This window comes from Syngnathoides biaculeatus, chromosome 8 (genome assembly GCF_019802595.1).
Source record: "Syngnathoides biaculeatus isolate LvHL_M chromosome 8, ASM1980259v1, whole genome shotgun sequence".
Taxonomy (NCBI): domain Eukaryota; kingdom Metazoa; phylum Chordata; class Actinopteri; order Syngnathiformes; family Syngnathidae; genus Syngnathoides; species Syngnathoides biaculeatus.
In genome coordinates, this window is record NC_084647.1 from 23,674,556 (window position 1) to 23,701,149 (window position 26,594).

Here is a 26,594-nt window from a genome sequence, read left to right on the forward strand (position 1 = left end):
GATTGGCTGGCGACCAGTTCAGGGTGTACCCCGCCTCCAGCCAGATGACAGCTGGGATTGGCTCTAGCACTCCCGCAACCCGCATGCAGATAAACGACTCAAAAATTGGATGGATTTATTTAATATCTTAACAGTTTTGGGGGGTTTTTGTCACTAAATTTGGTGCTTCACATTGCAAACAAAAAAAATATATCCTGCTCAATTGAGTGTTCGATGTGATTCTTAAAAGCTGAAGTGATTTATTGCATTGGATTATACTGGAGATTTTTAAAAATGTGTTAAAGACAATTAATTTTTTTTCAATGTAAAAATACAATTGCATGTGAAGTCAACTTACAGGAAGTTTATTCAGTGTTTGCAATGACAGTATATTTGAACTTTGCATCAAAGTTCCAACAATGTGCTGACCGCCACACATTTTAACCTGAAGGCCTCTGGAGGCTTTCCGGCACAAAAATAAGTTACAGGTGCAACGTTTAGCTCATAAATACAGACTACTGCAAGATTAAATTAACATGAATAAATAATTGCAAGAGACTAAAGTCTTCATCCTCCAAAATAGGCTTCATGCTCATCTTCTTGCAACGACGAAGAGGAGGATGATCACGATGAAGAAGCGGGGGCGAGGACGGACGAGCTGTGGGATGGCGAGCTCGTGGTCAAAGCCCGAGCGACGGCCGCCCTTCTGTGAGGTTGACGCGAGGAAGAAAAAGAAGAAGAACTTGAGAATGACACAGAGACGACGATGATGATGATGTGATGAAGGTTCAACTCACCTAATAGCAGCAGTCTTCTCAAGGACCCACGGAGCGCGGATTTGAGCGCAGTAGTAGCCATCTTTGGTGTAGAAGCTGAAGGATGTCAATGACACATTTAGTTTCAAACACACAGCTTGGTTATCATATTTTCCTCTTATTATTAATTATTATTATCATTATCTTTTTTTAAGTAGTGTTCCTGGATCATGACGACCCACTGGATGGTTAATGATGTTTATTGTTGTTTTTTATAGGGTGGCGGGTGTATCATTATTATCATCAATATTTTGAAATTCCAAAATTGAACATTATGATTATTATTTGTTATTTTTTTTTTTTACCCGCGATACTTGTGAGGATAACTGGCTATGAAAATACATGGATGGATGGATGGATGAATATTTATTTAATTATTTTATTTTTTATTTTTTTTTCACATTTCAAATGTATATTTTTTTAAACAGGTAAATTTGTTTAACTAGTTTGAAATTTGCATTGTTATTCAAATCTTGCATAATCTCAAATTAGATTTTTATTGATCAATTTTGCAGCGACGCATAACGTGAGAGTAAAATAAAGTCCCACAGTGCTTCTCTATTTGTACTGTTTGGTCATATGGAAGCGCTGTTTCTCACATTTTCTTGGATTTGACCACATTCTGCTCATATGCCAGCTGGAGCAACCTTGCTAGTTCACTTTATTCATTTATCTTCTGTATGCCTTGATGATTTAGGCAAGAGGCAGGATACATCTGGGACCGGTTGCCAGGCAACCATTCACACAAACAAGCGCTCAACACTCACATTTACACTGACAGAAAATATAGTTTTCAATGAACCGTACAAGCATTTTTTTGTGGGGGGAGAACGTGGGAGGAAGCCTCAGTACTATGAGACAATCCACCCGAGCAAACGCCACACAGGAAGTCACGGCTGATATTCAAACTCGGGAAACGTAACGCAGACGAACTAGTTACTTGTCCACTGTGCTTCCATTTAAAAATTTATCTGATTGGAAACTCATGTACAGGAATCTTGTAAAGCATATTGACTCACTTTGTGTGTGAAATGCACGATATATATACATTTGCTTTGCTTTGCAGCTTCGGTACTGCTAAATGTGAAGAGCTACTAGTCTGAAACACTTCTAAAACATCCATCCACCCATTTTCTTAGTCGCTTATCCTCACGAGGGTCGCGGGGAGTGCTGGAGCCTATCCCAGCTGTCAACGGGCTGGAGGCGGGGTACACCCTGAATTGGAGGCCAGCCAATCGCAGGGCACATCGAGACAAACACACAATCACACCCCGGGGCAATTTAGAGTTTCAAATTAATGTTGCATGTTTTTAAGATGTGGGAGGAGACAGGCGTGCCCAGAGAAACCCACACAGGCACGGGGAGAACATACAAATTACCCACAGGCCTGTCCAGGTTTGAACCCAGATCCTCAGAACAGTGGGGCAGACGTACTAACCAACGCCGCCCACGAGTTTTATTTAAATATATAGTACCATGAAGAAGTATTTGCCACCTTCCTGACTTCTGTTTTGGGTCACAGGTAAAATGTTCAAATCAAACCAATTTTAATCACTTCTTGAATTTCTCTGGATCGTGGCATGATGCATTGGTTCTTGAGCTCTTGTAGCCTACTTCACGTTCTCTGACAGGTTCTATTCAGCATATAGTGCTAATCAGGTTTGGGTGTGGCTTGTCAAATTGAACTCACCTTTTCCAAATTTGACTTTGGGATTTAACAAGAGGGTGGAATTACTTTTTCACAGAGGTTCTGAAAAGTTTGTAAAGTTTCTAAGTAAATTGAATCGTAATGCGAAAACTGCATTTTGTATATCCTCACGTTGTCCCCGAGTGATATTAAAATTGGTTTGATGATTTGAAAACTTTGCGTGTAATAGATGTGCGTTAAAAAAAAAAAAAAAAAAAATCCAGAAGGGGGCAAATACTTCCTCATGGCACTTTATATGCATGCAAATCTAAGAATATTTTTGAAAATAATATCGGGACATTGTTGCTCTACTTACATGACGGCTGGCAGGCATGGCAATTGAGGTATTTCCACTTTGAATGCCAACACTTCCTCCGTGATCTCCTTGCTGCTGACCTTCTTGCAGCATTCCGTCGGCTTCCCTGCTGGACCCGAACACAAGTAAAAAAAAAAAAAAAATGTTAGTCTTGTCATTGAGGCTTCGAACAGAGACGTCGAGATATTCGACAAACTCACCTCCTTTTCCACACGTGACCACCACCGCCAGCATGGCCATCACCAGCAAACTCTTCGGCAGGCTTCCGCTGTTCTGCATTTTGGCAACAAATGAGACAAATGGGAAAGTGTCCAAAAAAATAATGTAAGCAGCTGTCTCGCTTCGTCACGCTTGAGTCTTCGAGAAGTGAATGAAGTGAGAACGGTCAGACGGTCAAATTTAAGGAGGAGAAAAGCAGAAGTGGCGCCAATTGCGCATCAGTCATTCCTCTGACTTCTTTTCCCTTTTCAGGTTCTTTGACTCCGAATAAGTTACACAATCATTTGCTGGAAATTACTAAAAGTGACTAACATCGGAGAGGAAGCAATGTTTCTCAACTTTTTTTTTTTTTTTTTAAATCAAGCCGATGAGCAAATGGATCCAACGCCCAACGGAAACTGGAACTTATCGTATCAAATCTTGTAAAGTAGCACTGAAATTTGGCAAAACTTTTTTGTGTTCTGAGGTAAATGAACCAGGGGTTGAACGACTAAATATTGATTTATTAAAATGTCGCCCTGTTGCACAGGCATCTCCCTGCTCCAAAGAGCCGATGAGGAAAGAGCAGTAAAGTCGAAGAACCGGTTCAACCCCTCTTGTGGCATAATCGAGATGACGAACAAGTCACGTCACACACACGACGATAACCAATATCTTTTTCACATTTACGATTGTCGGGCCCGGACATTTTTTCCAACGGATCAGGAATGTTAAATCACTCTCACAACACCTCACACCACGTGATCATCGGTCAAGCTAATCATTAAGAGCCTTCACTGACTTTAATCGTCAGAGGGGGAAAATCCTGAAGTTTGACTCGATAATTATGTTCGTATCTCGGTTTAAAACGATCATCATTTGTAAAGATGAGAATTTGGAAAATCATTCAGAACCACAACCTAAATCCTGGCACCAACAATATGGGATGCCCTGAAGGGGAAAGAAAAAGGTTTTAAGATGTGTACAAGTAACAGATGAGGATAAGGAAAATGGCAGCCATTAACAGAAATATTTTGGAAACTGCAAAATTGACTGACAACTGTTCGTGACATTAGCAGTATCCCCAAACTATCCATCCATCCATCCATTTTCTTTGCTGCTTATCCTCACAAGGGTCACAGGGAGTGCTAGAGCCTTTCCCAGCGTTCAACGGGCAGGAGGCGGGGTCCACCCTGAACTGGTTGCCAGGCAATCACAGGGCACTTGGACACAAACAGCCACACTCACAATCACACTTAAGGGCAATTTAGAGTGTCCAATTAATGTTGCATGGTTTGGGGATATGGGAGGAACCCACGCAGACACGGGGAGAACATGCAAACTCCACACAGGTGAGGCCGGGATTGAACCCGGAACCTCAGAAGTGTGAGGCCTTCCAGCTATGCGCAAAATACTCATGAACCACACCAAAACAGTTTAATATCATGAAAAGTACATAAATTGCTTCTAGATTATTTGATAATGAAAATATCCTCAGAAATTGCACGAGTACAGGTACATGCTGTGATGTGATGTGATGTGATGCATGTGGCCCTCGCTTCTTCTGCTAACAATCTGCTAACAATCCAGGTTAAAGTCAGCTCCTCCCAAGCACTCAAAGATTGTCTCTGAGTTAAGGTGTGTCACTTCAACATTCTTTCTTCTTTTCCTTTCGGCTTGTCCCGTTAGGGGTCGCCAGAGCGTGTCATCTTTTGCCATCTTAGCCTATCTCCTGCATCTTCCTCTCTAACCCCAACTGCCCTCATGTCTTCCCTCACCACATCCATAAACCTTCTCTTTGGTCTTCCTCTCGCCCTTTTGCCTGGCAGCTCCATCCTCAGCACCCTACCACCAATATACTCAATCTCTCGCCTTGGAACATGTTCAAACCATCGAAGTCTGCTCTCTCTGACCTTGTCTCCAAAACATCCAGCTTTGGCTGTCCCTCTAATGAGCTCATTTCTAATCCTATCCAACCTGCTCACTCCGAGCGAGAACCTCAACATCTTCATTTCTCCCACCTCCAGTTCTGCTTCCTGTTGTTTCTTCACTGCCACCGTCTCCAATCCGTACATCGTGGCCGGCCTCACCACTGTTTTGTAAACTTTGCCCTTCATCCTAGCAGAGACTCTTTTGTCACATAACACACCAGACACCTACCGCCAGCTGTTCCAACCTGCTTGGACCCGTTTCTTCACTTCCTTACCACACTCACCATTGCTCTGGATTGTTGACCCTAAATATTTGAACTTGTCCACCCTCGCTATCTCTTCTCCCTGTAGCCTCACTCTTCCCCCTCCACTTTTCTCATTCACGCACATATATTCTGTTTTACTTCGGCTAATCTTCATTCCTCTCCTTTCCAGTGCATGTCTCCATCTTTCTAATTGTTCCTCTACATGCTCCCTGCTTTCACTGCAGATCACAATATCATCTGCGAACATCATGGTCCAAGGGGATTCCAGTCTAACCTCATCTATCAGCCTATCCATTACCACTGCAAACAGGAAGGGGCTCAGAGCTGATCCCTGATGCAGTCCCACCTCCACCTTAAATTCCTCTGTCACACCTAAGGCACACCTCACCATTCTTCTGCTGCCATCATACATGTCCTGTACTATTTTAACATATTTCTCTGCCACACAAGACTTACGCATGCAGTACCACAGTTCCTCTCTTGGTACTATGTCATAGGCTTTCTCTAGATCCACAAAGACACAATGTAGCTCCTTCTGACCTTCTCTGTACTTTTCCACTAGCATCCTCAAGGCAAATAATGCATCTGTGGTACTCTTTCTAGGCATGAAACCATACTGTTCCTCGCAGATACTTACTTCTGTCCTGAGTCTAGCCTCCACTACTCTTTCCCATAACTTCATTGTGTGGCTCATCAACTTTATTCCTCTATAGTTCCCACAGCTCTAAACATCCCCTTTGTTCTTAAAAATGGGAACTAGAACACTTTTCCTCCATTCTTCAGGCATCTTTTCGCCCGCTAGTATTCTGTTGAACAAGTTGGTCAAAAACTCCACAGCCATCTCTCCAAATTGCTTCCATACCTCTACCGGTATGTCATCAGGACCAACTGCCTTTCCATTTTTCATCCTTTGTAGTGCCTTTCTGACTTCCCCCTTAGTAATCATTTCCACTTCCTGCTCCTTCACTCTTGCTTCTTGAACTCTTCCTTCTCTCTCATTTTCTTCATTCATCAACTTCTCGAAGTATTCTTTCCATCTATTGAGCACACTACTGGCACCAGTCAACACATTTCCATCTCTATCCTTAATCACCCTGACCTGCTGCACATCCTTCCCATCTCTATCCCTCTGTCTGGCCAACCTGTAGCGATCCTTTTCTCCTTCTTTCGTGTCCAACCTGGTGTACATGTCTTCATACGCCTCTTGTTTAGCCTTTGCCACCTCTACCTTTGCCCTACGTCGCATCTCGATGTCCTCCTTTCGCCTCTCCTCAGTCCTCTCAGTATCCCACTTCTTCTCCGCTAATCTCTTTCCTTGTATGACTCCCTGTATTTTGGTGTTCCACCACCAAGTCTCCTTCTCCCCTTTCCTACCAAAATATACACCAAGTACTCTCCTGCCTGTCTCTCTGATTACCTTGGCTGTCGTTGTCCAGTCTTCCGGGAGCTTCTGCTGTCCATCGAGAGCCTGTCTCACTTCTTTCCGAAAGGCTGCACAACATTCTTCCTTTCTCAGCTTCCACCACATGGTTTTCTGCTCTTCCTTTGTCTTCTTAATCTTCCAACCCACCACCAGAGTCATCCCACACTCTACCATCCTATGCTGTCGAGCTACACTATCCTCTACCACTACTTTACAGTCAGTAACCTCCTTCAGATTACATCGTCTGCACAAAATATAATCTACCTGCGTGGTTCTACCTCCGCTCTTGTAGGTCACTATATGTTCCTCCCTCTTCTGGAAATAAGTGTTCACTACAGCCATCTCCATCCTTTTTGCAAAGTCCACCAGCATCTGCCCTTCAAAGTTCCTTTCCTGGATGCCGTACTTACCCATCACTTCTTCATCGCCCCTGTTTCCTTTACCAATATGTCCATTACAATCTGCACCAATCACAACTCTCTCACTGTTTGGGATGCTCAGAACTACTTCATCTAGTTCCTTCCAGAATTTCTCTTTCAACTCTAGGTCACAGCCTACCTGTGGGGCATAGCCGCTAACCACATTATACATAACACCCTCAATTTCAAATTTTAGTCTCATCACTCGATCTGATACTCTTTTCACCTCCAAGACATTCTTAGCCAGCTCTTCCTTTAAAATAACCGCTACTCCATATCTCTTCCCATCTACTCCGTGGTAGAATAATTTAAACGCTGCTCCTAAACTTCTAGCCTTACTATCTTTCCACCTGCTCTCTTGGATGCACAGAATATCAACCTTTCTCCTAATCATCATGTCAACCAACTCCTGAGCTTTTCCTGTCATAGTCCCAACATTCAAAGTCCCTACACTCAGCTGTAGGCTCTGTGCATTCCTCTTTTTCTTCTGACGATGGATCCGGTTTCCTCCTCTTCTTTGTCTTCGACCCACAGTAGCTGAATTTCCACCAGCGCCCTGCAGGTTAGCAGTGCCGGGGGCGGGTGTTGTTAACCCGGGCCACGACCGATCCGGTATGGGATTCTTTCGATGAATGCTCATATTTGTTTGGCACAGTTTTTACGCCGGATGCCCTTCCTGACGCAACCCTCTGCATTTATCCGGGCTTGGGATCGGCCTACAGATTGCACTGGTTTGTGCCCCCATAGGGCTGCATTTGTCACTTCAACATATTCCTTGAAATCAATGTTCTACTGTCCTTTTCCTTCATCTTACAATAGTGCTTTAGGGCAACCATTCACACAAACAAGCACTCAACATTCACATTTACACTGACAGAAAATATAGTTTTCAATGAACCGTACAAGCATTTTTTTTTTTTTTTGTGGGGGAGAAAACGTGGGAGGAAGCCTCAGTACTATGAGACAAACGCCACACAGGAAGTCACGAGCTGATATTCAAACTCAGGAAACGTTACGCAGACGAACTAGGTACTTGTCCACTGAGGTTCCATTTAAAAATACATCTCATTGGAAACTCATGTACAGGAATCTTGTAAAGCATATTGACTCACCTTGTGTGTGAAATGCACGATATAAATAAATTTGCTTTGCTTTGCAGCTTTGGTTCTGCTAAATGTGAAGAGCTACTACTCTGAAACACGTCTAAAACATCCATCCACCCATTCTCTCAGTCACTTATCCTCACGAGGGTCGTGGGAGTCCCGGAGCCTATCCTAGCTGTCAACGGGTAGGAGGTGTGGTTCACCCTGAACTGGTTGCCAGCCAATCGCAGGGCACTTGGAGACAAACAGCCGCACTCACAATCACACTTCGGGGCAATTTAGAGTATCCAATTAATGTTGCATGTATTTGGGATGTGGGAGGAAACCCACGCAGGCACGGGTAGAACATGCAAACTCCACACATGCGGGTCCCGGATTGAACTGTGAGGCCAACGCTTTCCACCTGAACCACCGTGCCGCCCACTATTTGAAGAGTTCACATCCAAACGTGGAAATTTGCATTTTGGAGGATGAATCGATCAAAATGTTTTATTTTTATTATTGTTTATCTGTATTTGCAAATCCAAATTCAAGGTAACTTGCACAACTCCACAGTCCCAACGTCAAAACTCGCTGTAATCATTTCATGAAATAATTTAGATTTTACTGTCGGATCATTATTGATCATTAGGTGCACCAAATAATATGGTTGTTGACCAAGTTTGTATTATTTGCAATCCACTGTGTACACAAACTTTTGGCTTGTCAGTGTCAATAGCGTTCATTGTGCCCTGCGATACTTTAAATTTCCAGTAGATGTCACTGCAGGCGGAAAAATGATCAATGAATAATTGGAAAGGAAATCCATCGCGCCGTTGCGAGCTGGCCCGAACTGGATAAAAAATATGTTGAAAGCAGAAGCTTTATACAGAATCAACCCCGAGGTGCTCTGTGATCACATGGCATGTATTGATTTATTTCAACTTGGATGGGCGCACTCCTTCGAGGGAGGTCACAAAATAGACACGCGACAAACTGAAGCCAGACGTCAGTGTCACCGTACACGTCAACAATTCAATTTAAAAATGAGGCACTGCATATTTAAAGTTGATCCAACATTTATCCAGGCCGCTTATCCATAGTAGGGTTGCAGGAATGCTGTAGCCCATCCCGGCTAAGGTCAGGTGAAAGGTGGACCACACCCTGAGCTGTTCACCGGTCAGTCGCACGGCACATATTGGCCACATCGCTGAGCGGGAATCGATCCGACGTTACTCGCGTGTGTACCACTAAACCATCAGTGATGTAGATAGACCCGCTGAACAATGATGAACATATGTGGTGCACCAAAGAGGACGCGTTCAGACAATTTTACGTGTTTAGACCCAGTACTTGCCATGTTTAGGTCTGGACTGATTTGCCCAATTGTAATATCCGCTAAAAATCCGAATGTGTGAAATATATCATTTCATTAGGGGTCACTGTTCCTTTACCTTGCCCAATTGAGTGAAAAGTAAAAGAAGACTAATGATTATGAATTTATTATAATTATTTATTTTATTATAATTATTATCAATTAAACACTTATACTACTCAATCTTACATCAGAGAGGTACTTGCTGTGTGCTGCAGAACACCGCGTCCTCTTAATTTCTTGCCATCTTACCCTGTGGGCTGCGATTCGCAGTCGCTCACTGGTGGACGTCTGCTGGGAGAACAAGTAGGAATCGTGCAGAGGACGGAAGGAAAGAGATCTCAAAAGGTAGACACGTTCAACGGGGAGTTGCGGTTGCCACGTCTGACTCATAGTTCTGAGGTTCAGTGTTTGAAACTCGCCAGAGGTCCTCAGGGGGGTGGAGGCCCAGCAGCTTGAGAGAAATAAAGGGGAAAAAAATGTTTATTTTTAAAACATGGCACGATAATGTCAGCTCCGGCAGAACAAATCCACTGTGGGCCCGATAAAACCCACAGAGTAGCGCTCCTTGGAAGTTCCCCATCCCCCACCCACCAAAAAAAAAAAAAACGCACCCCAGACACTGATTTCAACAATCGACACGAAATTGGGTGGATATGTTTATCATAACAGGGAAAATTCTCAAGGAGACACACAGGAAATTGCGCAGGAAATTGACCATTTTGGTTCAAAGCTACCATTTTAGGCAAGTTCCACAAGGGAATTTCGTCAAATGGGCTCCGGTTGCAAGCAACTATCATACAACAACTTTTATTAAGTCAAGTTACAATTTTACATGAGAAAAATACCATGGAACATGAAATCAAAATTGTTATAAAAAGCACATAACAATTAACCATTGATAACCACGAGTGAGGGTGTTTATAATTATCAATATTCAAACTCAAAACTGTAAATACACCACAAAAGTATGATGCCAACCATTATGACATCATTTCAAATGTATCGTACCTTACCCTTAAAAACAAAAGGCTTGCAGATTCTTTGATTTTTAAAAATGGCAGAATTCACTTGCAGATGGGCCTTTTGTTTCCCTACTGGTGGCTGCAATTTCATGAATACAAGGAGGATTCTTTTATCCACCCATCCATCCATTTTCTGGCAGGTGTGCCGTAGCCTATCCCAGCTATCTATCCATCCACCTTCTGACCTTCAATTCGATTTCGAGGTTGCTGACCCCTGGCCTGCGGCATCGAACGTGGGCCAAGCAGTGACAAAGTGTGATCATTTTGATGATTTGTTGTGGGGAAAAGTGGATGAAAGGGTGCATTCACTTCTTTAAGCTTGTGGAACTGTTACGAAAAGTTAAAATGTTTCCTCAAACTGTTTATATGTAGCGTTAATAAAATGTTTGTGAGGCAGCAAGGTCATTGGCTCATGTTACAAGCGTTAGTTGAAGTAGTAGTTGTGAATGGGCGTCATAACTTCAGACGATCCATCCTTTTTGCCTCATTTCACTGCAACATTAGCTGTTTGCGATATGTTCCGGGTCATGACCCCTCTTTGACGTTCCCCCTTTGATGCCCAGGCTCAGATGGAGTTGCTGGGGAAATCGCTCAGGGACAACTATGTATTGAAATCACCTTCCTAAAAAGCCAGCCCACCCCGACCCTAACCCCCCCCCCCATGTTTTTTTTTTCTTCTTAGTGACTCAGCAGAGTGGAGCAGTGGTGTCAGAGTGGGGGGGGGGGTAAAAGGGAAAGTTTACCCTATGTATAGCCTCCAGGTGTTTGTCTGCTGTTTCCAGGATCCAGGAAGTGAGTCATCCCCAGCTGCTTGTTGGTGGACAGGTTGTCCTATAGACATGGGGAGGGGGGGGGGTCCCTGTGGTTTGGTGAGAAGATTTTTTTCTTTTCCTTTTAGTTTTGGAAAAGCTGGTGTCGCAATTGCACATGTGTACATTTGTACAAAGAAGGCAAAAGACAAAGCCACCGGGCCACAGCTGCCGAGTGACCAGAAGTCTGTAATGCATAAGCAATGTGAGTCCTTGCATTATACTATTATCAAGTACATTTATTAAACGGTTACAGGCTCAAAATCACAGCAAAGACCAATTCATAATAAAGACATAATTGTAAAGTTTTGGGAATTTTTAAAAAAATATGGTTAATAATGACATTCATACTCACCATTTGGTAAATGATAGACAAAACTTATTTTTATTTATTACAGTGGTTCCCAAACTTTTTACACCCAGTTGCCTACCACTTAAAAAAATGCAACGTGTGCAACAATCATGACCAACATTCAAATACAATAGCCGAGTACTGTTCTTCAAAAATTATGAGCCTAAAAATAATTTTGAATAAAGTTGTTAGTAATTGTAACAACATGTCGAGATATAATAAAATACAAACTGCACTGTAAAGATTCTAATAAAATGTTTTGCATATCAAAATTAAATGAAAAAAATAACCTAAATAAATAATTACACAAGAGTTCTTAAAGATTAAATGCAAATGTATTGAACACTGAAAAAGAATTATATGGTTTTAAAAAGTACATTATAGAACAGCTGTTGTTTATTTGCGCGAGGCTGGAACAAATTAATGGCATTTCCTTTTATTTCAGTGGGGAAAGATGACTGATGAATGTTTTGAGTTATGACCTTAATCACGTAACAAATTAACCTTGGATAGCGGGGAACCACTATTTGTAATATTTTTGTAAATAGAGTTTTAATTTTTCGATTCAGCTCTTGTATTACCGGGTGGGTGTACCTAATGAATTGGCCCGTTGAATGTACCCCCCACTCCACCCCCGCCCAGCTGTTTCGAGACAATCAGACTTGAACAGACAAGAAATGATGCTGAGTCACATCACTTAAAGCGCGCTTTACCCATCAAAGCTGTCTCAAAGAAGGAAATGGTGGGTGGGGTGTATCGCAGTATGGGAACACCATAAGAGCGCTCTTGTACGGTTATTCCCCACTCTGTGAAAATGCAAAGCTCAGCACAAGCTTCTGAGAGCCGTTCCCTCGAGACCCTGGCGCTTTGTTAAGATTTCTTTTTTTTTTTTTTTTTGTGGGGTGTGGGGGGGCTGTTTTTCCTCTCAAATAAAGGCTTTTAAGCCAACATCTACACATTTAGGGAAACCGCATCCAAGTTCAAGCAGTCCATCCAGTGACCTTGATCCCACGTCATCACTTTCCCATTTATTACATCAAATTCCATCCATTACAGAAAACTGTCCAAACGAGACCCCTATGTAAGCATAGCCGCCCCATACTGTTCGCTTTCTTGGTGCGGCCTCATCCAGTTTAAAGACCTCTTCGCCACACCGAGCGATAAGATGAGAGGAAGTACGTGGGTGTGAAATAGCTGCGGTGTGGGACTTTTGCGCGTTCGCACAATGGACAACTCACGGCAGGCCCTGCTTTCTATTAAGAGTTCAAGCCGACGGGAATACGTGCATGACACCCACTCACGGTCGTCCCGAAGAGCTCGGGAAGAGACTTGCCTCACACGGTCACGCTGTACGGTTAACCATGTGTCCTTGCTAGCCTCTAGCTCCTTTTCCAAAGTTAAGGGTGAGTACATTATTACATTTAAAGGGGATACGAGAAATGACTTTTTAATGGTCGCTGTCAAATATGGTGGTACCTTGACTTGGGAAGTTACTTTGTTCTGTGAACAAGTTCGTTCCACCCACACGCCCCCCCCCCTCCATTTTTTTTTCAAACTAAGAAAAATAGCACTATTGTATTTTTTTAATGGTAGAAAGGAATAGATTGTAAAGATTTAACTGGTTTTGAGGTGTGTTTGCTGAGTGACTTGTAGTTTTTTTGGACATGTCATTTTTAAAGTCCCTGTAAAGTGAAAAGAAATATCTGCTTTTGACACACTATGAAGAAGTGTTACTAACAATCCTGCCAAATTTAAATTTGAAAAAATTGCCAAGTACTGTACAGTTGTTAGTCTTTGCCCACTATCTTCAAACATACAGCATAATGCTGAACTTTTATTCACTTTACATGATCTTCAAGGGGTGTTGCCTAGTCAATGACATCATATTGTAAAAAGTGGCGCTTTCATGATCAAAATGTTTTTTTTATTGTCTTTATGAGCTCTTTATGAGCAGACACGTTTTTAGAAAGCGTTAACAAGTACTCTAGAGCAGTGATTTTAAACTCTTATGGAGCCAAGGCACATATTTTACAATCAGAAAATCACACCAGCAAACAAAAATGTCAGAAAATGCAGTTACAGTATATTAAGTACTTCCTGCCATCTAAAAGAAATGTCACGTCCCATCGGATCAGGGGTAGGACCCGAATGCAGGACTCTGACGATGCAAGGTAGTTCAAGGAGAAACATTTATTATATGCCGAGGTCGGGGATCGAGCAGGCAGTCCGGTGCAGCAGCGGTAGTTGGGACGTCGGGCGAAGAGAGCAGGTGAGCGGGCAGGCAGGAGTCGGCACACAGGAGAACGATCAAGGGAGTCAGGCTTACAAGGTTGGTCGGAGAACGGACGAAGGTCAGTACACACAGGTTGTCGATCAGGGATACGAGAGTGCTGGAACGGGACATGAAGCTCAACGAACTGGCGCCGGCCAGTCGTCATATAAATACATAGCATAATCAGGCTGCATGAGGCGCAGGTGTGCACCTCCCAATCAGAGCAACCGCGGACACCCGCACAGCCCGGGCTGGAGCGGCAGGATCATGACAGTACCTCCCCTCAAAGGCACTGCTCCCAGACGTGCCTAAACGAAAGAAACGCCCCCCCCGTCTGGTGGCCATCCAGGCCACCAAACGTGAGGCGTCCGGGTGGACAGGTCAGGAGGACGACCCGAACGCCAAGCACCAGGGTCCCCACGGGGCGATTCGGGCGGACGACCTCTGTGAGGGACCAAACGGCGAAGCAGGAACCAGACCGAGAACCTCCCACGCCGTGGTTGCGAGACGACCAGGGACTGGTCGGCACCGAGGCTTGGTCAGGAGGCAGTCGTGGATTGGTCACCAACGAGGCCAGGTCCAGAAGCGGCTGGGAGCCATCAGGAGCGCATAGGATGATGGAGAGAAGGACCAGAGCCATGACCGCCACCCCGAAGTCTCTCCAGCTCCTGGGTGGCTCATCAGAACTCCCCAGCTCTTGTCACCGTCGAGACAAGGGCGTGGGACGGCCGCGGCCCGGTCGCCGCTGGTACTCCTGGACAGGAACGTGAGAAGGCGGAGGCAGCATCATCAACTCCACCTCCTCCTGGACGGGAACGTGAGGAGGCCGTGGTGCCATTGCCCCCTCCTGGACGGCAACGTGAGGCGGCTGGGGAACCGTTGCCACCTCCTGGACAGGAACGTGAGAAGGCGAAGGCAGCTTCACCAACGCCACCTCCTGGACAGGAACGTGAGAAGGCGGAGGCAGCATCACCAACTCCACCTCGTCCTGGGTGGGAACGTGAGACGGCTGGGGAACCGTTGCCACCTCCTGGACAGGAACGTGAGAAGGCGGAGGCAGCATCACCAACGCCACCTCCTGGACAGGAACGTGAGAAGGCAGTGTCAGTGTCACCATCGCCACCTCCTGGACGGGAACGTACGGGCGTGACCGTCGCCGACAGAGCAGGAACGGGGAGCGACCGCAGGTCGGTCGCCGACGAAGCAGGAACGGGGAGCGTCCGCGGGCCGGTCGCCGACGAAGCAGAAGTGTGGAGCGTCCACGGGCCGGTCGACGACAGAGCAGGAACGGGGAGTGACCGCGGCCCGGTCGCCACTGGTACTCCAGAGCACAGACGGGAAGCGGCTGAGGAGATGTTGCCACCTCCTGGACAGCAACGTGAGGCGGCATCGGGTCGGTCCCCACTGCCACGTGAGCTTGCGGTGCATTCGTTGAGACAGCAACGTGGGTGTGGCGCGGTGGCGAATCCATTTCCAGGGCAGCGTGAACGAGAGTCGGCAGAGAGTCAGTCGAAACTGACACGTGGGCGTGTCAGTTCCAACTGCCGCATGAACTCTGCTCGGAACAGCCAAAACCTCGACGTGGGAATGGCGAGGAGGCGAGTCCGTTCCCACTGCGACGTGGACTTGGCAAGGTGGCGAGTCTGTTCCCACTACAGCGTGGACTTGGCGAGGGGGCAGGTCGGTTTCCACGGCAACGTGAACGAGAGTAGGCAGAGAGTCAGTCAAAACTGACACGTGGGCGTGTCTCGGTAGCGGGTCAGTTCCAACTGCCACGTGAACCTGCATCAGCAGCGAGTCCGTCGCAGTTGTGACGTCAGCGTAGCTAGGCTGGTTCGCCAATCCTTGCCGGACCTGGGCCGTGCGAGCCGCCAATTCGGCGCTCTGCCGCTCTACCTGCGCCCGCATTTCGCGGCAGAACGCCTCGTGGTTTGGCGGCTCCTCCTCCCTCTGGGCTGGAAGCTTCGCCACCAGCGGCGGGTCTGCCAGTTTCGCCGTTGCCGGCGAGGAGTGGGAGGACGATGTCTTAGTTGCCGCGCAGCGGGAGGTACCGGGGAGCGCCCGGACGGGGCGTCTCCTCTGGCCGCCCCGCGGAGGTCCCGGGTAGATGGCCAATCGGGTTCCCTCGTACCGATTGGTGTACTTTGATCTACCGGGTGAAGACATTGGGGTGCTGGAAACGCGGGGAGGTGAAACAAACTGACTGGGATGAAAGATCGGACGAGCAGATTCATAATCAGAATAATCGAAGTCGTACGCCGGCAGCTGGTCATACAAATCACGGTCCTCCTCATATTCCGAAAAGTCAGAGTCCAGAAGAATATGAGGAGCCGGACGGGTCGTGTTCGGGACGTATTCATACCTCGCTGGCGGAGCGTAAGACACGGAATCGGAGGATGTCAGGGAGCCTACCCGGATCGGACAGGCTTGGTCCTCCGGCAGACGGTCTACCTTGCGTCGGTCCCGGCGACACCGGGTCTTTCCTGCTGGGTCCTGTGTTGGCCAGTTCGTTCTGTCACGTCCCATCGGATCGGGGGTAGGACCCAAATGCAGGACTCGGACGATGCAAGGTAGTTCAAGGTGAAACGTTTATTATATGCCGAGGTCGGGGATCGAGCAGGCAGTCCAGTGCGGCAGCGGTAGTTGGGACGTCGGGCGAAGAGAGCAGGTGAGCGGGCAGGCAGGAGTCCGTACACAGGAGAACGATCAAAGCAGGCAGAAGTAACGAAGGAGTCAGGCTTACAAGGTTGGTCGGAGAACGGACGAAGGTCGGTACACACAGGTTGTCGATCAGGGATATGAGTGTGCTGGAACGGGCCGGCCAGTCGTCATCGGGGTCATATAAATACACAGCATAATCAGGCTGCATGAGGCGCAGGTGTGCACCTCCCAATCAGAGCAACCGCGCGGACACCCGCACAGCCCGGGCTGGAGCGGCAGGATCATGACAAGAAATGCGTTTGTTTTGTCACAATGACTCACTGGAGCAAATAGATGAACACAGATGCATTATTTCTTGTAAATAAATAATTTTTTTGGAGGAATCACACAAAATTAAAATTTCGCACAGCACACCGGTTGACAATCTGCTTTAGCATTACTTGGATTTCAACCTTAATGGGTGGCAAGACATGCAAGACAACCAAACATTTATTGACAAGCTATTAAAAAAAAATCCATAATAAGTCGCTTTTAAATGAAGTGAGTAAAGATGCTGGATGCGTCCTACAGGGCGGTGACCCCGAGGCAATGACTTGCGTCTCTGACGCAGACCAAGAAAACCCAGGGACCTTGGCCGAGTCCATTAACAAAATGCGAGGCCCAACAGGCCTTTCATTGTTTCATAATTAATGCAAACGTGATAAGCGTGACATTGAGCGGCAGGGTGGCACTGCGCATCAACGTCTCTGACAGATGAAAATGAACGCCGCCATTCATCATGACACGGGCCTAATGGAGCCCATAAGGCTGAATTATTAAAGCACAACAAGAAACCTTTGTGGCGGATTAATGGAGGCACACGTTTATTACAGCGCAGTACTACTACAGTCAGCGTGTTATCGGTGTCCATAGAGAAGGCGGCTGCCTCCAATGATCAGTGCAGTTAATGCAGCAAGGGGCGAAGATGCCTTTTGTGCGAATGGCCCGTGTGGACGCATGTGTGTGTACAGCAAGAAATCACTTATCTATTATGTCCATTTGAAGCAAGTAAATTCCCCTTCTGTATTTACCGGATACTCACGGGACAGATGACTAAGTACACCTTCAGAATGTAATGCTCTATCCTCAAAATTATAAAAATAATTGACAGTAGTACCCAAGTTATGACATGACTTTTTCGAGACATGAGCTTCAAGGCTCCAGCACTCCCATGACCCTTGTGAGGAAAAGCAGCTCAGAAAGTGCATGAATGGATGTGTGTGTATATATATATATATCCATCCATTTTCTTTGCCACTTATCCTCACGAGGGTCGTGGGGAGTGCTGGATTCTATCCCAACTGTCAACGGGCAGGAAGTGGGATACACCCTGAACTGGTTGCCAGTCAATCGCAGGGCACATGGAGACAAACAGCCGCACTCACAACCACACCTAGGGGCAATTTAGAATGTCCAATTAATGTTGCATGTTTTTGGGATGTGGGACGAAACCGTAGTGCCCGTAGGCACGGGGAGAACACGCAAACGCCACACAGGCGGATCCAGTATTGAACCCAAGACCTCAGAACTGTGAGGCCAACGCTTTACCAGCTGATCCACCGTTCCGCCACATATATATATTTATATTGGCATTCCCAGATGAACTATAACAAAATATCATATTTTGTATATAATTTACATTTAGGATAATGCTAACCCACAATGCAAAACTCCATCAATGGGCCATCAAACTTAGCATAGAGGTTGCAGTGTGATAAAACCTTTGGCAAATAATATTTGAACTAGTGCGCATCTCACCATATTGCAGTTTTGCAGTGTTATCATATTGCAGACTTTTGAATCGCACAGTTATCATAAAGTAAGCATCATTGCTTAATTGAATATATCCTCTCAAGGCCAATTAGAATGAATTGGTTCCCTCCAGAGGTGGTCAACGATAGCAGCCTTTGCACCTTTAATCGCCTTCTTGAACAAAAGGTAACAAAATAAACACCTACCACTTCAACTGGTTCAGCGTTAGTCAATTAATAAAAATTAGTTGATACCCTGAACCAACAATAGCCAACTTTAGATTCTCATTTGCTGACCGCTAAGTCACCCGACGGGATCGGCCCCGCCTTTTCAAAAAAAACACACACAATCAAAGTCACAGATACTACAATGTAGAATGTGAGGATGGTGACCACATGTGGACAAAAATTATGGCAAAATAAATGTTGTGCTTTTAGTAAATTTGCATGCAGTTACTCGAATAATTGATGGGAATAAGCAATTAAATAAATACAATAAAGTGAGATGCAACCTCCACCAGCTGAGGTTAGAGCAAGAAGTGAGCTGGTTGCCGGCTGTTAGCGGGGCACTAATTGACAAGAATTCACACTAAAATTCACACCGACATGTAATTTCTCTCTCGAGTTTTCAATGAACTTAGCATGCAAGTTTTTGGGAATGTGGCAGCCAGCCAGGTTGCCTGACACCACACACGAGATTCAAACCCAGAACTTCCTGACTTTTAAGGGGGACATGTTCACCACAAGTCGAGCACCTTCCTGCCAAAAAAACTATTTTGTGTAAAAGTCCATTTGAAACGACAGTTTATGAACACATCTCTTCTATCAGTGTGTGTGTGTGTGTGTGTGTGTGTGTGTGTGTGTGTGTGTGTGTGTGTGGAACCCACCCAAAAGTCATTTTCCACGGATGTTTGTTGAGATGAAAGTTGCTCCATTATGGGAGAGAAGTCTTATTTGCACTGGAACTAACTTGTTGGATGTATTTATGGGGCAAGAAGCAGGAAGTGGTTGGTTAACAGCCGTCGCGGAGGAGACATAGTGACAAGCCAGAGGAAATGGTTTATAGCTCAATACAATCAAAAACAAAGATGGCAAACACGGAGAAGCCACCATATTGAAATGACTGGCGGCAAGTTGGAAGGCATTGTGCTCTTTCTCCACCCCCACCGATGATCTCAATCTTTCCCTCCGGAAAGAAAGCGGCATTTTTTGACACGTTTTGAAACACTTAAACCGCTCGGATTAAAAATAGCAGCGCGTGTCAATAAGAGCCGCGCTGAGCGGCGCAATGACAGAAGTGCCGGGAAAAACCCGTGGAGCTACACGGTATGTGGACTGGGGAAAAGGGGGGGAAAAAAAAAGATTTGTGGAGTCACTGCTTGGAGCCAGTGGCTATTGATTGTGTATTTGTTTATTTGGTTAGACAGAAGCCCTGCTCGTGTTTCCATAATTGAGGTAGAGTACAGACAAGAAATACGATGCTGCATAAATTAGGGCGCATCACGCCGAGCTTCTGGTAAACTTTATGTTGTAAAGCTGTAGTAATGGGATTTGCTGTATTGTGCATTTGGGCCTTCGGACTGTTGAGGTCCTAACTTGCCCTTGCGGACCTCATTTGAAAATACACCATTGCTCAAAAAGTTGAAATAACGAAATTAATTCCAACTTCACGGGCAACTGTGTGCATACCTTGTTTCATCAGAAAACTGTTCTGGACCGCACAGGCAACATTTGGAAATATTTCAGAGTCCAGAGTCCCTGAAGAAGACCCACAAAAGCAAGGGGAGTTTATGCAAATGCCACAGAGGAAGGCCGCGATCCAAATCCAAACCCCAAATTGAAGAACTGCGGAGCAGACGTACTGACAAATATTCACAGTGTTGCCCACCTAACCAGCTATGGACTGATACACCAGTATCGGCCCTCATATCTTTGCTGGTGGGATTGGAACTCAGGACCATGAAATTGTCCTGACACTACACAAAAGCCATTTAGTGGTATGAAAAAATAATTGGCCCCCTTCTCAAATTCTTACCCCACTTTAATGTTTAAGATCATCAAACAAATGTAAATTACATCTCGGACAAATATAATCCAGGTGAACTGAAAATTCTGTCGTAAATTTGTTTATTAAGGAAAAAAAAATATCCTAGGTTACCTAGCCCTGTGTTAAAAGGTGATAACCCCTTGTTAAGCCATGAAATAATTGTGGCTAATGATGATTTTTGGTTAGTTTTCACTCACACACTCAAGCCTGATTACTTCCCGACCTGCTCAATTAAAAAAAAGGACTAAAACTGAATTTATCGGACAAAATCAATCTGACCCCAAAACATTTCAAGAACAACAGAGAAATGAAGTAATTAGAAAGGGTTACAAAGCTTTTTCTAAAGCTGCACAAGATAGATGAGACCGTTAATTTACCAGTGGTAATCACCAGTTCATGCTCTATTGTCTGTTCCCACAGCAACCACCACCAATGACAATTCTCCACTCAGACAGATTCATCCTCATCCTCTTGTGCACACAGACGTAATCAGTGCGAGACTGTCACTGCGCCACTCTTAAAGGGAACGAGAGGAGCCTTTTTGATTGGTAGCAAACTCGGTCAGCTCCTACAGCGACGCAGACCGCCCTCTTTTAAAATACACTCCCTCGGACGCGTCTGCAAAATTACCGCTTACCAATCTGCCATGGTGGCTTTATGGCTACCGAAAATAGAACCCAAGGCCTTTAAAGGGGAATTCCGGTGCCTTTGTTTATGCACTTAATGTCCCGCGGGTCGGCCTCTTGAGTAGTCAAACTCCGCGTCCGCGATAAATCCGAGAAATCAGCGCTGGCCACAATTGTTTCCAGACGTCATTGAGCCTTTGGCTTTTATTTATTACGTCACACCCGCACACGTAGGTCACGTGATTCGCCAAAATGACGGCGCCCGTGAAAATTCGTAATTGCCGATAAAAATCTTCTCAAAACACCATTAAATGAGAGAGGATTAACATCGCATTTACATAGGACCTGACCTATTGGATACATTGTTAATCCAAACCACCGGAATTCGCCTTTAATAATAAAGTCCTTCAAATCCTTTTTGAGGATTATTTTCAAACAAGTGAAGCTTCTTGCTTTTGGTGTAATTGATGAGAATACAAATCAACATTTAGTCTAGTTTACCATTTATATATATATTCATATATACATATACACACACATTTATGTATATATTCATATATACATACACACACACACACACACACACACACACACACATATATATATATATATATATATATATATATATTTTTTTTTTTTTTTTACTGTAGAGTTGAAAGTGGCCGTGTCAGTCACAGCTAATAACGAGTAATATAGATAAATTAATAAATGGACATTTTATGTTTATGTTTGTCAATGTTCTACAAAGTCATGGTCCTCAAGAGTGATGTGCTAGACTAAAATGTGAATCCAGACACTCCTTTAATGGGGAGATGGGGGTCGGGGGGGCATTCCAGCCCACATGGAAAGGAGTATTCATTTTTTATGAGACGGGCAGATCAGTTGGCGCCTTGTATCGTCGAGTTTGACTCTGCTGTGGCCACCAGGCATTCTGGGAAGGTATAAAGTGGCCTGAGAGTGGGCTCTTCGGGGGGGGGGGGGACCATATACTCAAGTACAGGGTTAGGGTTAGTTACTGTGCATAACATGAAGTAAGAAGAGGTCTTACTGTTTTGTACACCACAGTCTGGATAAACTGCATATAACAGAGAAAATATCAATCCAGGGCAGAGTTGTGAGTTAGTGATGAGTATGTTCACGATTTGAAAAGGATAAGAAACTTTGAAACTAGGTAACATCCGCAATGCAGAATCTGAGCGGGACTATGTTTGTTTACGGATTTGGCACATGGCATGTTCCACTTAGTTGTTCCACTTACAAATGGATACCCTAATAACACTCTGTCATACATTTGTGTGATTGTTATTATTTTTTGTGAGGAATAACTGGTTTTGAACTGAAATTAAGGGAAAAATGTGTAATAACACTCTGTCATACATTTGTGTGATTGTTATTATTTTTTGTGAGGAATAACTGGTTTTGAACTGAAATTAAGGGAAAAATGTGTGAAGCTTTGGCAGCCAACATAAAATGACCCAGTGGACCGGATCTGGCCTACGGGTCTTCACTTCAAAGTAGAACAAAACTGCACTGCACAGAAGTGTTATTTGAAATATTTTGACTCTAAAATCTATTTGAACACTATACAATGTATTGTATGATATTTTAAATTTATTTTTACTCTGCAAGTGTACTTTATATTACAGTAAAAATGTTGACTGAAATGTATTTAACAAAAATAAAAAGTTTTTTTTACTGTCACATACTACTTCTACTTTATTTAAAGAACTATCAATCATGCAAAATTTATTTGTAAGTGGTTTTCATTCAACAAAGACTGCAACCCAAAACGCTTTACACCATAAAAATAAACATTAAAAAAATCAAACCAACGCTGGTCCACAGGACACACACACACACACACAAAGACAGGTTTAAAAATAATATGGTGATCTAAGTTAGGAAAGCCCCATCTCAGGAGGCCGTCCGCACCAGGGTCACACCATAGACCACATGCCCTCCAAAAACTCGAGATTTTAAAAATATTTCATTTCTGGTTGGAACTAATGAAAATTAGACATCACATAAAAGAAAAAAAAAAGATGGCAGTGGAGCATTTAAAAAAGACTTCATTACACCACTGCAACCTTTTTTGGTATTGAGCTTGAAATAAATGAAAATGTACTAAAAACAAGGTTATGTCTTTTTTTTTTTAAAGATTGTGTTTCTGCATCGTTTGTGTTCATTTCCTGTTAAAAAAAAAAAAGAAAAAGAAAACACTGCCAGTATCAGGTCGAGTTCCTTGCCATAACTACAGAACGTGCTAAATAAAGTTAAAGGCCGGTTTACCATTTTATCACGAAATCTTCTGAAAGATTATTTGCGAAATGTCTGCTTTTCAAAAAAAAAAAAAAAAAATGGACATACACTTCTTTTTTTTATTTTTTTAATAAGTAATCCTTGCTCAGGTACCACGCAGACTATAAAAATATATATTGAGTTTGTCTTCGTTTCTTTTTGGAATGAATATTCATTCATTCATTCATTGTTCCGCTGGTTTCTTTTGACTAAGGGAGCGGGCGTGCTGGTGCCGATTCCAGCCGACTTCCGACTACTGTACACCCCGAACTGATCGCCTGCCAGTCGCAGGGCACATGTAGACACGGACAACCAGTCGCGCACACATTTAAATGCGGTATTGTGTCCTTGCTTACTTGCACTATTACCGGTCTCAGTAGCAGCAGAATGCGTCTTCGCACTTGAGATCGCACGATCAGATATTCATGATGCTCCTCAATCATCCACTCCAATCACAGATGTCTCCCGGGGAGGAGGAGAAGGAGGAGGTGGAGGAGGAGGAGGAGGAGGAAGAAGAAGGGAGAGGACGGTAAGGAGGGCGAGAGAGGGCGGGTGCACCTGCTGTCCCGCGCCCCGCTGCAGTGAGTCGCAACCAAACATTCAGGCTCGGAGAGGAACACCTGACTTTCACGCTGCGGGCTTACCGGAGCGGAACACCCGGCAACGATGCCCCGTCTGTGCGGCGGAGGCGGCGGAAGCACGGGCACTCTTTTCTCGGCGTGCCTCCTCTCCGTGTGTCAAGCCCTGCGGAGCTGCGGGGAGGTCCAGTGCGCCGATGGACAACAGTGCTGCCCGCCTAACGTGGCGGGGAACGGGAGCGGCGGCGGCGGCGGCGGCGGAGGAGGAGGCGCCGCGGTTCGCTGCTGCAAGCTCCCGATCCACATCTTTTTCGACAACGTGGGGTGGTTCACGCGGAAGTTGTCGGGCATTCTCATCCTGTTGCTGCTCTTCGCCATGGGTTACTTCATCCAGCGGATCGTGTGCCCACGACCGCGCCGCCACCCGCACCAGGAACGCGGGGACGAGCCGTCGCTCTTCCACGGCCACGCGTCCGCCTCCCAGGACTCCTTGCTGGACCGCTACCCCGAGTGCAACCCGGTGGACTTCGCCTCGCCCAACCTACCAGCCTACGACGAGGTCAAATATTTGCCCACGTACGAAGAGAGCATGCAGGAGATGCACCGGGACCGCTCCGACGACAACTTGCTGGCCGAAAACGAGACGAGCGGACCGGGCAGAGGCAGGGCGGCCGGGCTGGGGTCTGGAGAGCACAGACTGGATGTTCTGGAAAGGTCGGGAGGGCAGCTGCCCAGCCCAAGGACATCTCGGAACTCAGTCTGACGGAAACCACACCCAGTTTAAGACAAAATCCCATTATTTCACTTTTACTCTCAAGTGCAATTTTAACACCGAATGTTGACTTATAATAAATGAGAGACTACAAGGGGTACAGTTGCTTTTTGTATGCAAATGAGTACTCGGCAATATGTAAATGAGTCGATAAAAATGTTGACAACTATAGTTTAAATCAAAGGTATGAAACTAATTATTGTTAAATGGCTACATTCACCTCAATTTTTGATCTCAAATGGCCTATTAAGATGTATAGCGAGTATTAAAAAAAATTCCCACCCAGAAAATATTCGCGCTTATGGATATTATCCCGTTGTAAGCGTTGCAAATCATAAGAGCAATCTGACAATTCTTAAGCGATTTCTACAAATTCTAAAAACGACTGCAATTTCAACAGTACTGTAATCGGTGTTTTCATTTTCTCAGATGCAACTTAATTTTTTTTAAATTCAAACGTATAAAAGTAACAAAAAACAAATAATGTAAGCAAAGCATTGGCCTCACAGTACTGAGAACCTGGCCCCGCCTGTGTGGCGTTTGTATGCTCTCCCCGTGCTTGGGTGGGTTTTCTCCGGGCACTCCGGTTTCCTCCCACATCCCAAAAACATGCAACATTAATTGGACATTAATTGTTTCCTATAGGTGTGATTTGTGAGTGTGGCTGTTTGTCGCTATGTGCCCCGCGATTGGCTGGCAACCAGTTCAGGTTGTACCTGCCCTTGACAACTGGGATAGGCTCCAGCAGTCCCTGCGACCCTCGTGAGGATATGCTGCTCAGAAAATTGACAGATGGATGGATGAAAATGAGCAGGCAGAAGTAAAATTTAATTGCGACTGCTATCTCCACTCCCTTGTAGACCAACAGGTCAATATAGGACTATAATAATAACAATAACAGAACAAAGTAACTCTTTTCATGTAATTTATAAAACAACTTATCAAATACTACTACTAATTATTTTGAATTTACATACATTTCCACATGTATCCGGATATGATGACAACCTAATTTGACTTACCATACAAGCTATAGTGAATTTTTCAGAAATGGTGCCGTTATCTGCACACCTTGTGCAAACCCAGTTCCAGAGTATTTGGGACATTATGTAAAACCAGAATACACTACAATGATTTGCAAATCATGTTCAATCAATATTTAATGGAACACATAAAGACATTTAATCTTCAAATCTTTTTTTTTTTTTTTTTTTAGCAAATAATCGTGAACTTGGAATTTTATGGGTGTAACACATTCTAAAAAAACTGCGACAGGTGGCAGAAAAGATCGAGAATGTTGAGGAATTCTCAACAAAAAATGTTTGGAACGTGCCGCTGGTGAACAGGATAAATGGAAAAAGGTGGGTGCCACGACTGGGTATAAAAGGAGCTTCCCTAATTTGCTTTGTCATTCAGTAGGATACAAGTGCGTGAGAAAATAGTCAAACAGTTTAAGGACAATGTTCCTCAATGTATAATTGAAAGGAATTTAGGGATTTCATCGTCTATAGTCCGTAATTTCATTAAAGGGTTCAGAGAATCCGGAGAAATACTGCAATGTAAGCGGCAAGCCCGAAAAGCATCACTGAACGCCTGTGACATTTGAGCCCTTAAGCGGCACTGCATCAAAACCCAACATCAATGTGCAAAGGATATCACCACATGGGCCCAGGAACACTTCAGCAAACTGTATGGTGTACCGAAAACTGTATTTACTGACATTTGGTTAGTAAATACAGTTTAGTGCTACACCCGCAGGTGCAACTTAAAACTCTACTATGCAAAGCAAAAGCCATTCATCAATAACACCAATAAACGCCGACGGCTTCTCTGGACCCACGTTAATCTAAGATGGACTGATGCAAAGTGGAAA

At 44.7% G+C, this 26,594-nt stretch overlaps 2 protein-coding genes across 5 annotated transcripts; one reads left to right on the forward strand and one right to left on the reverse strand.

The window, feature by feature from the left end:
- Window positions 1–149: 149 nt before the first annotated feature.
- On the reverse strand, window positions 150–24,025 carry LOC133504727 (uncharacterized). 4 transcript variants are annotated; one of them, XM_061827274.1, is made up of 7 exons: window positions 24,016–24,025; window positions 23,728–23,833; window positions 9,681–9,945; window positions 2,998–3,070; window positions 2,798–2,906; window positions 777–851; window positions 150–685 (listed from the first exon to the last, which is right to left on the reverse strand). In XM_061827274.1, exons 3-7 carry the CDS (start codon window positions 9,882–9,884, stop codon window positions 604–606), a joined length of 543 nt encoding a protein of 180 aa, XP_061683258.1. In that variant the 5' UTR covers window positions 9,885–9,945; window positions 23,728–23,833; window positions 24,016–24,025; the 3' UTR covers window positions 150–603. The 4 variants fall into 4 exon arrangements, with proteins under 4 accessions (XP_061683258.1, XP_061683259.1, XP_061683257.1 ...); XM_061827275.1 differs by lacking the exon at window positions 24,016–24,025 and having other exon boundaries at window positions 23,740–23,834; XM_061827273.1 differs by lacking the exons at window positions 23,728–23,833; window positions 24,016–24,025 and adding an exon at window positions 19,288–21,495 and having other exon boundaries at window positions 2,798–2,903; window positions 9,744–9,945.
- Window positions 23,830–25,870, forward strand: LOC133504726 (uncharacterized membrane protein C3orf80). The gene has a single exon (XM_061827271.1). It carries the CDS (start codon window positions 24,038–24,040, stop codon window positions 24,710–24,712), a length of 675 nt encoding a protein of 224 aa, XP_061683255.1. The 5' UTR covers window positions 23,830–24,037; the 3' UTR covers window positions 24,713–25,870.
- Window positions 25,871–26,594: the final 724 nt, after the last annotated feature.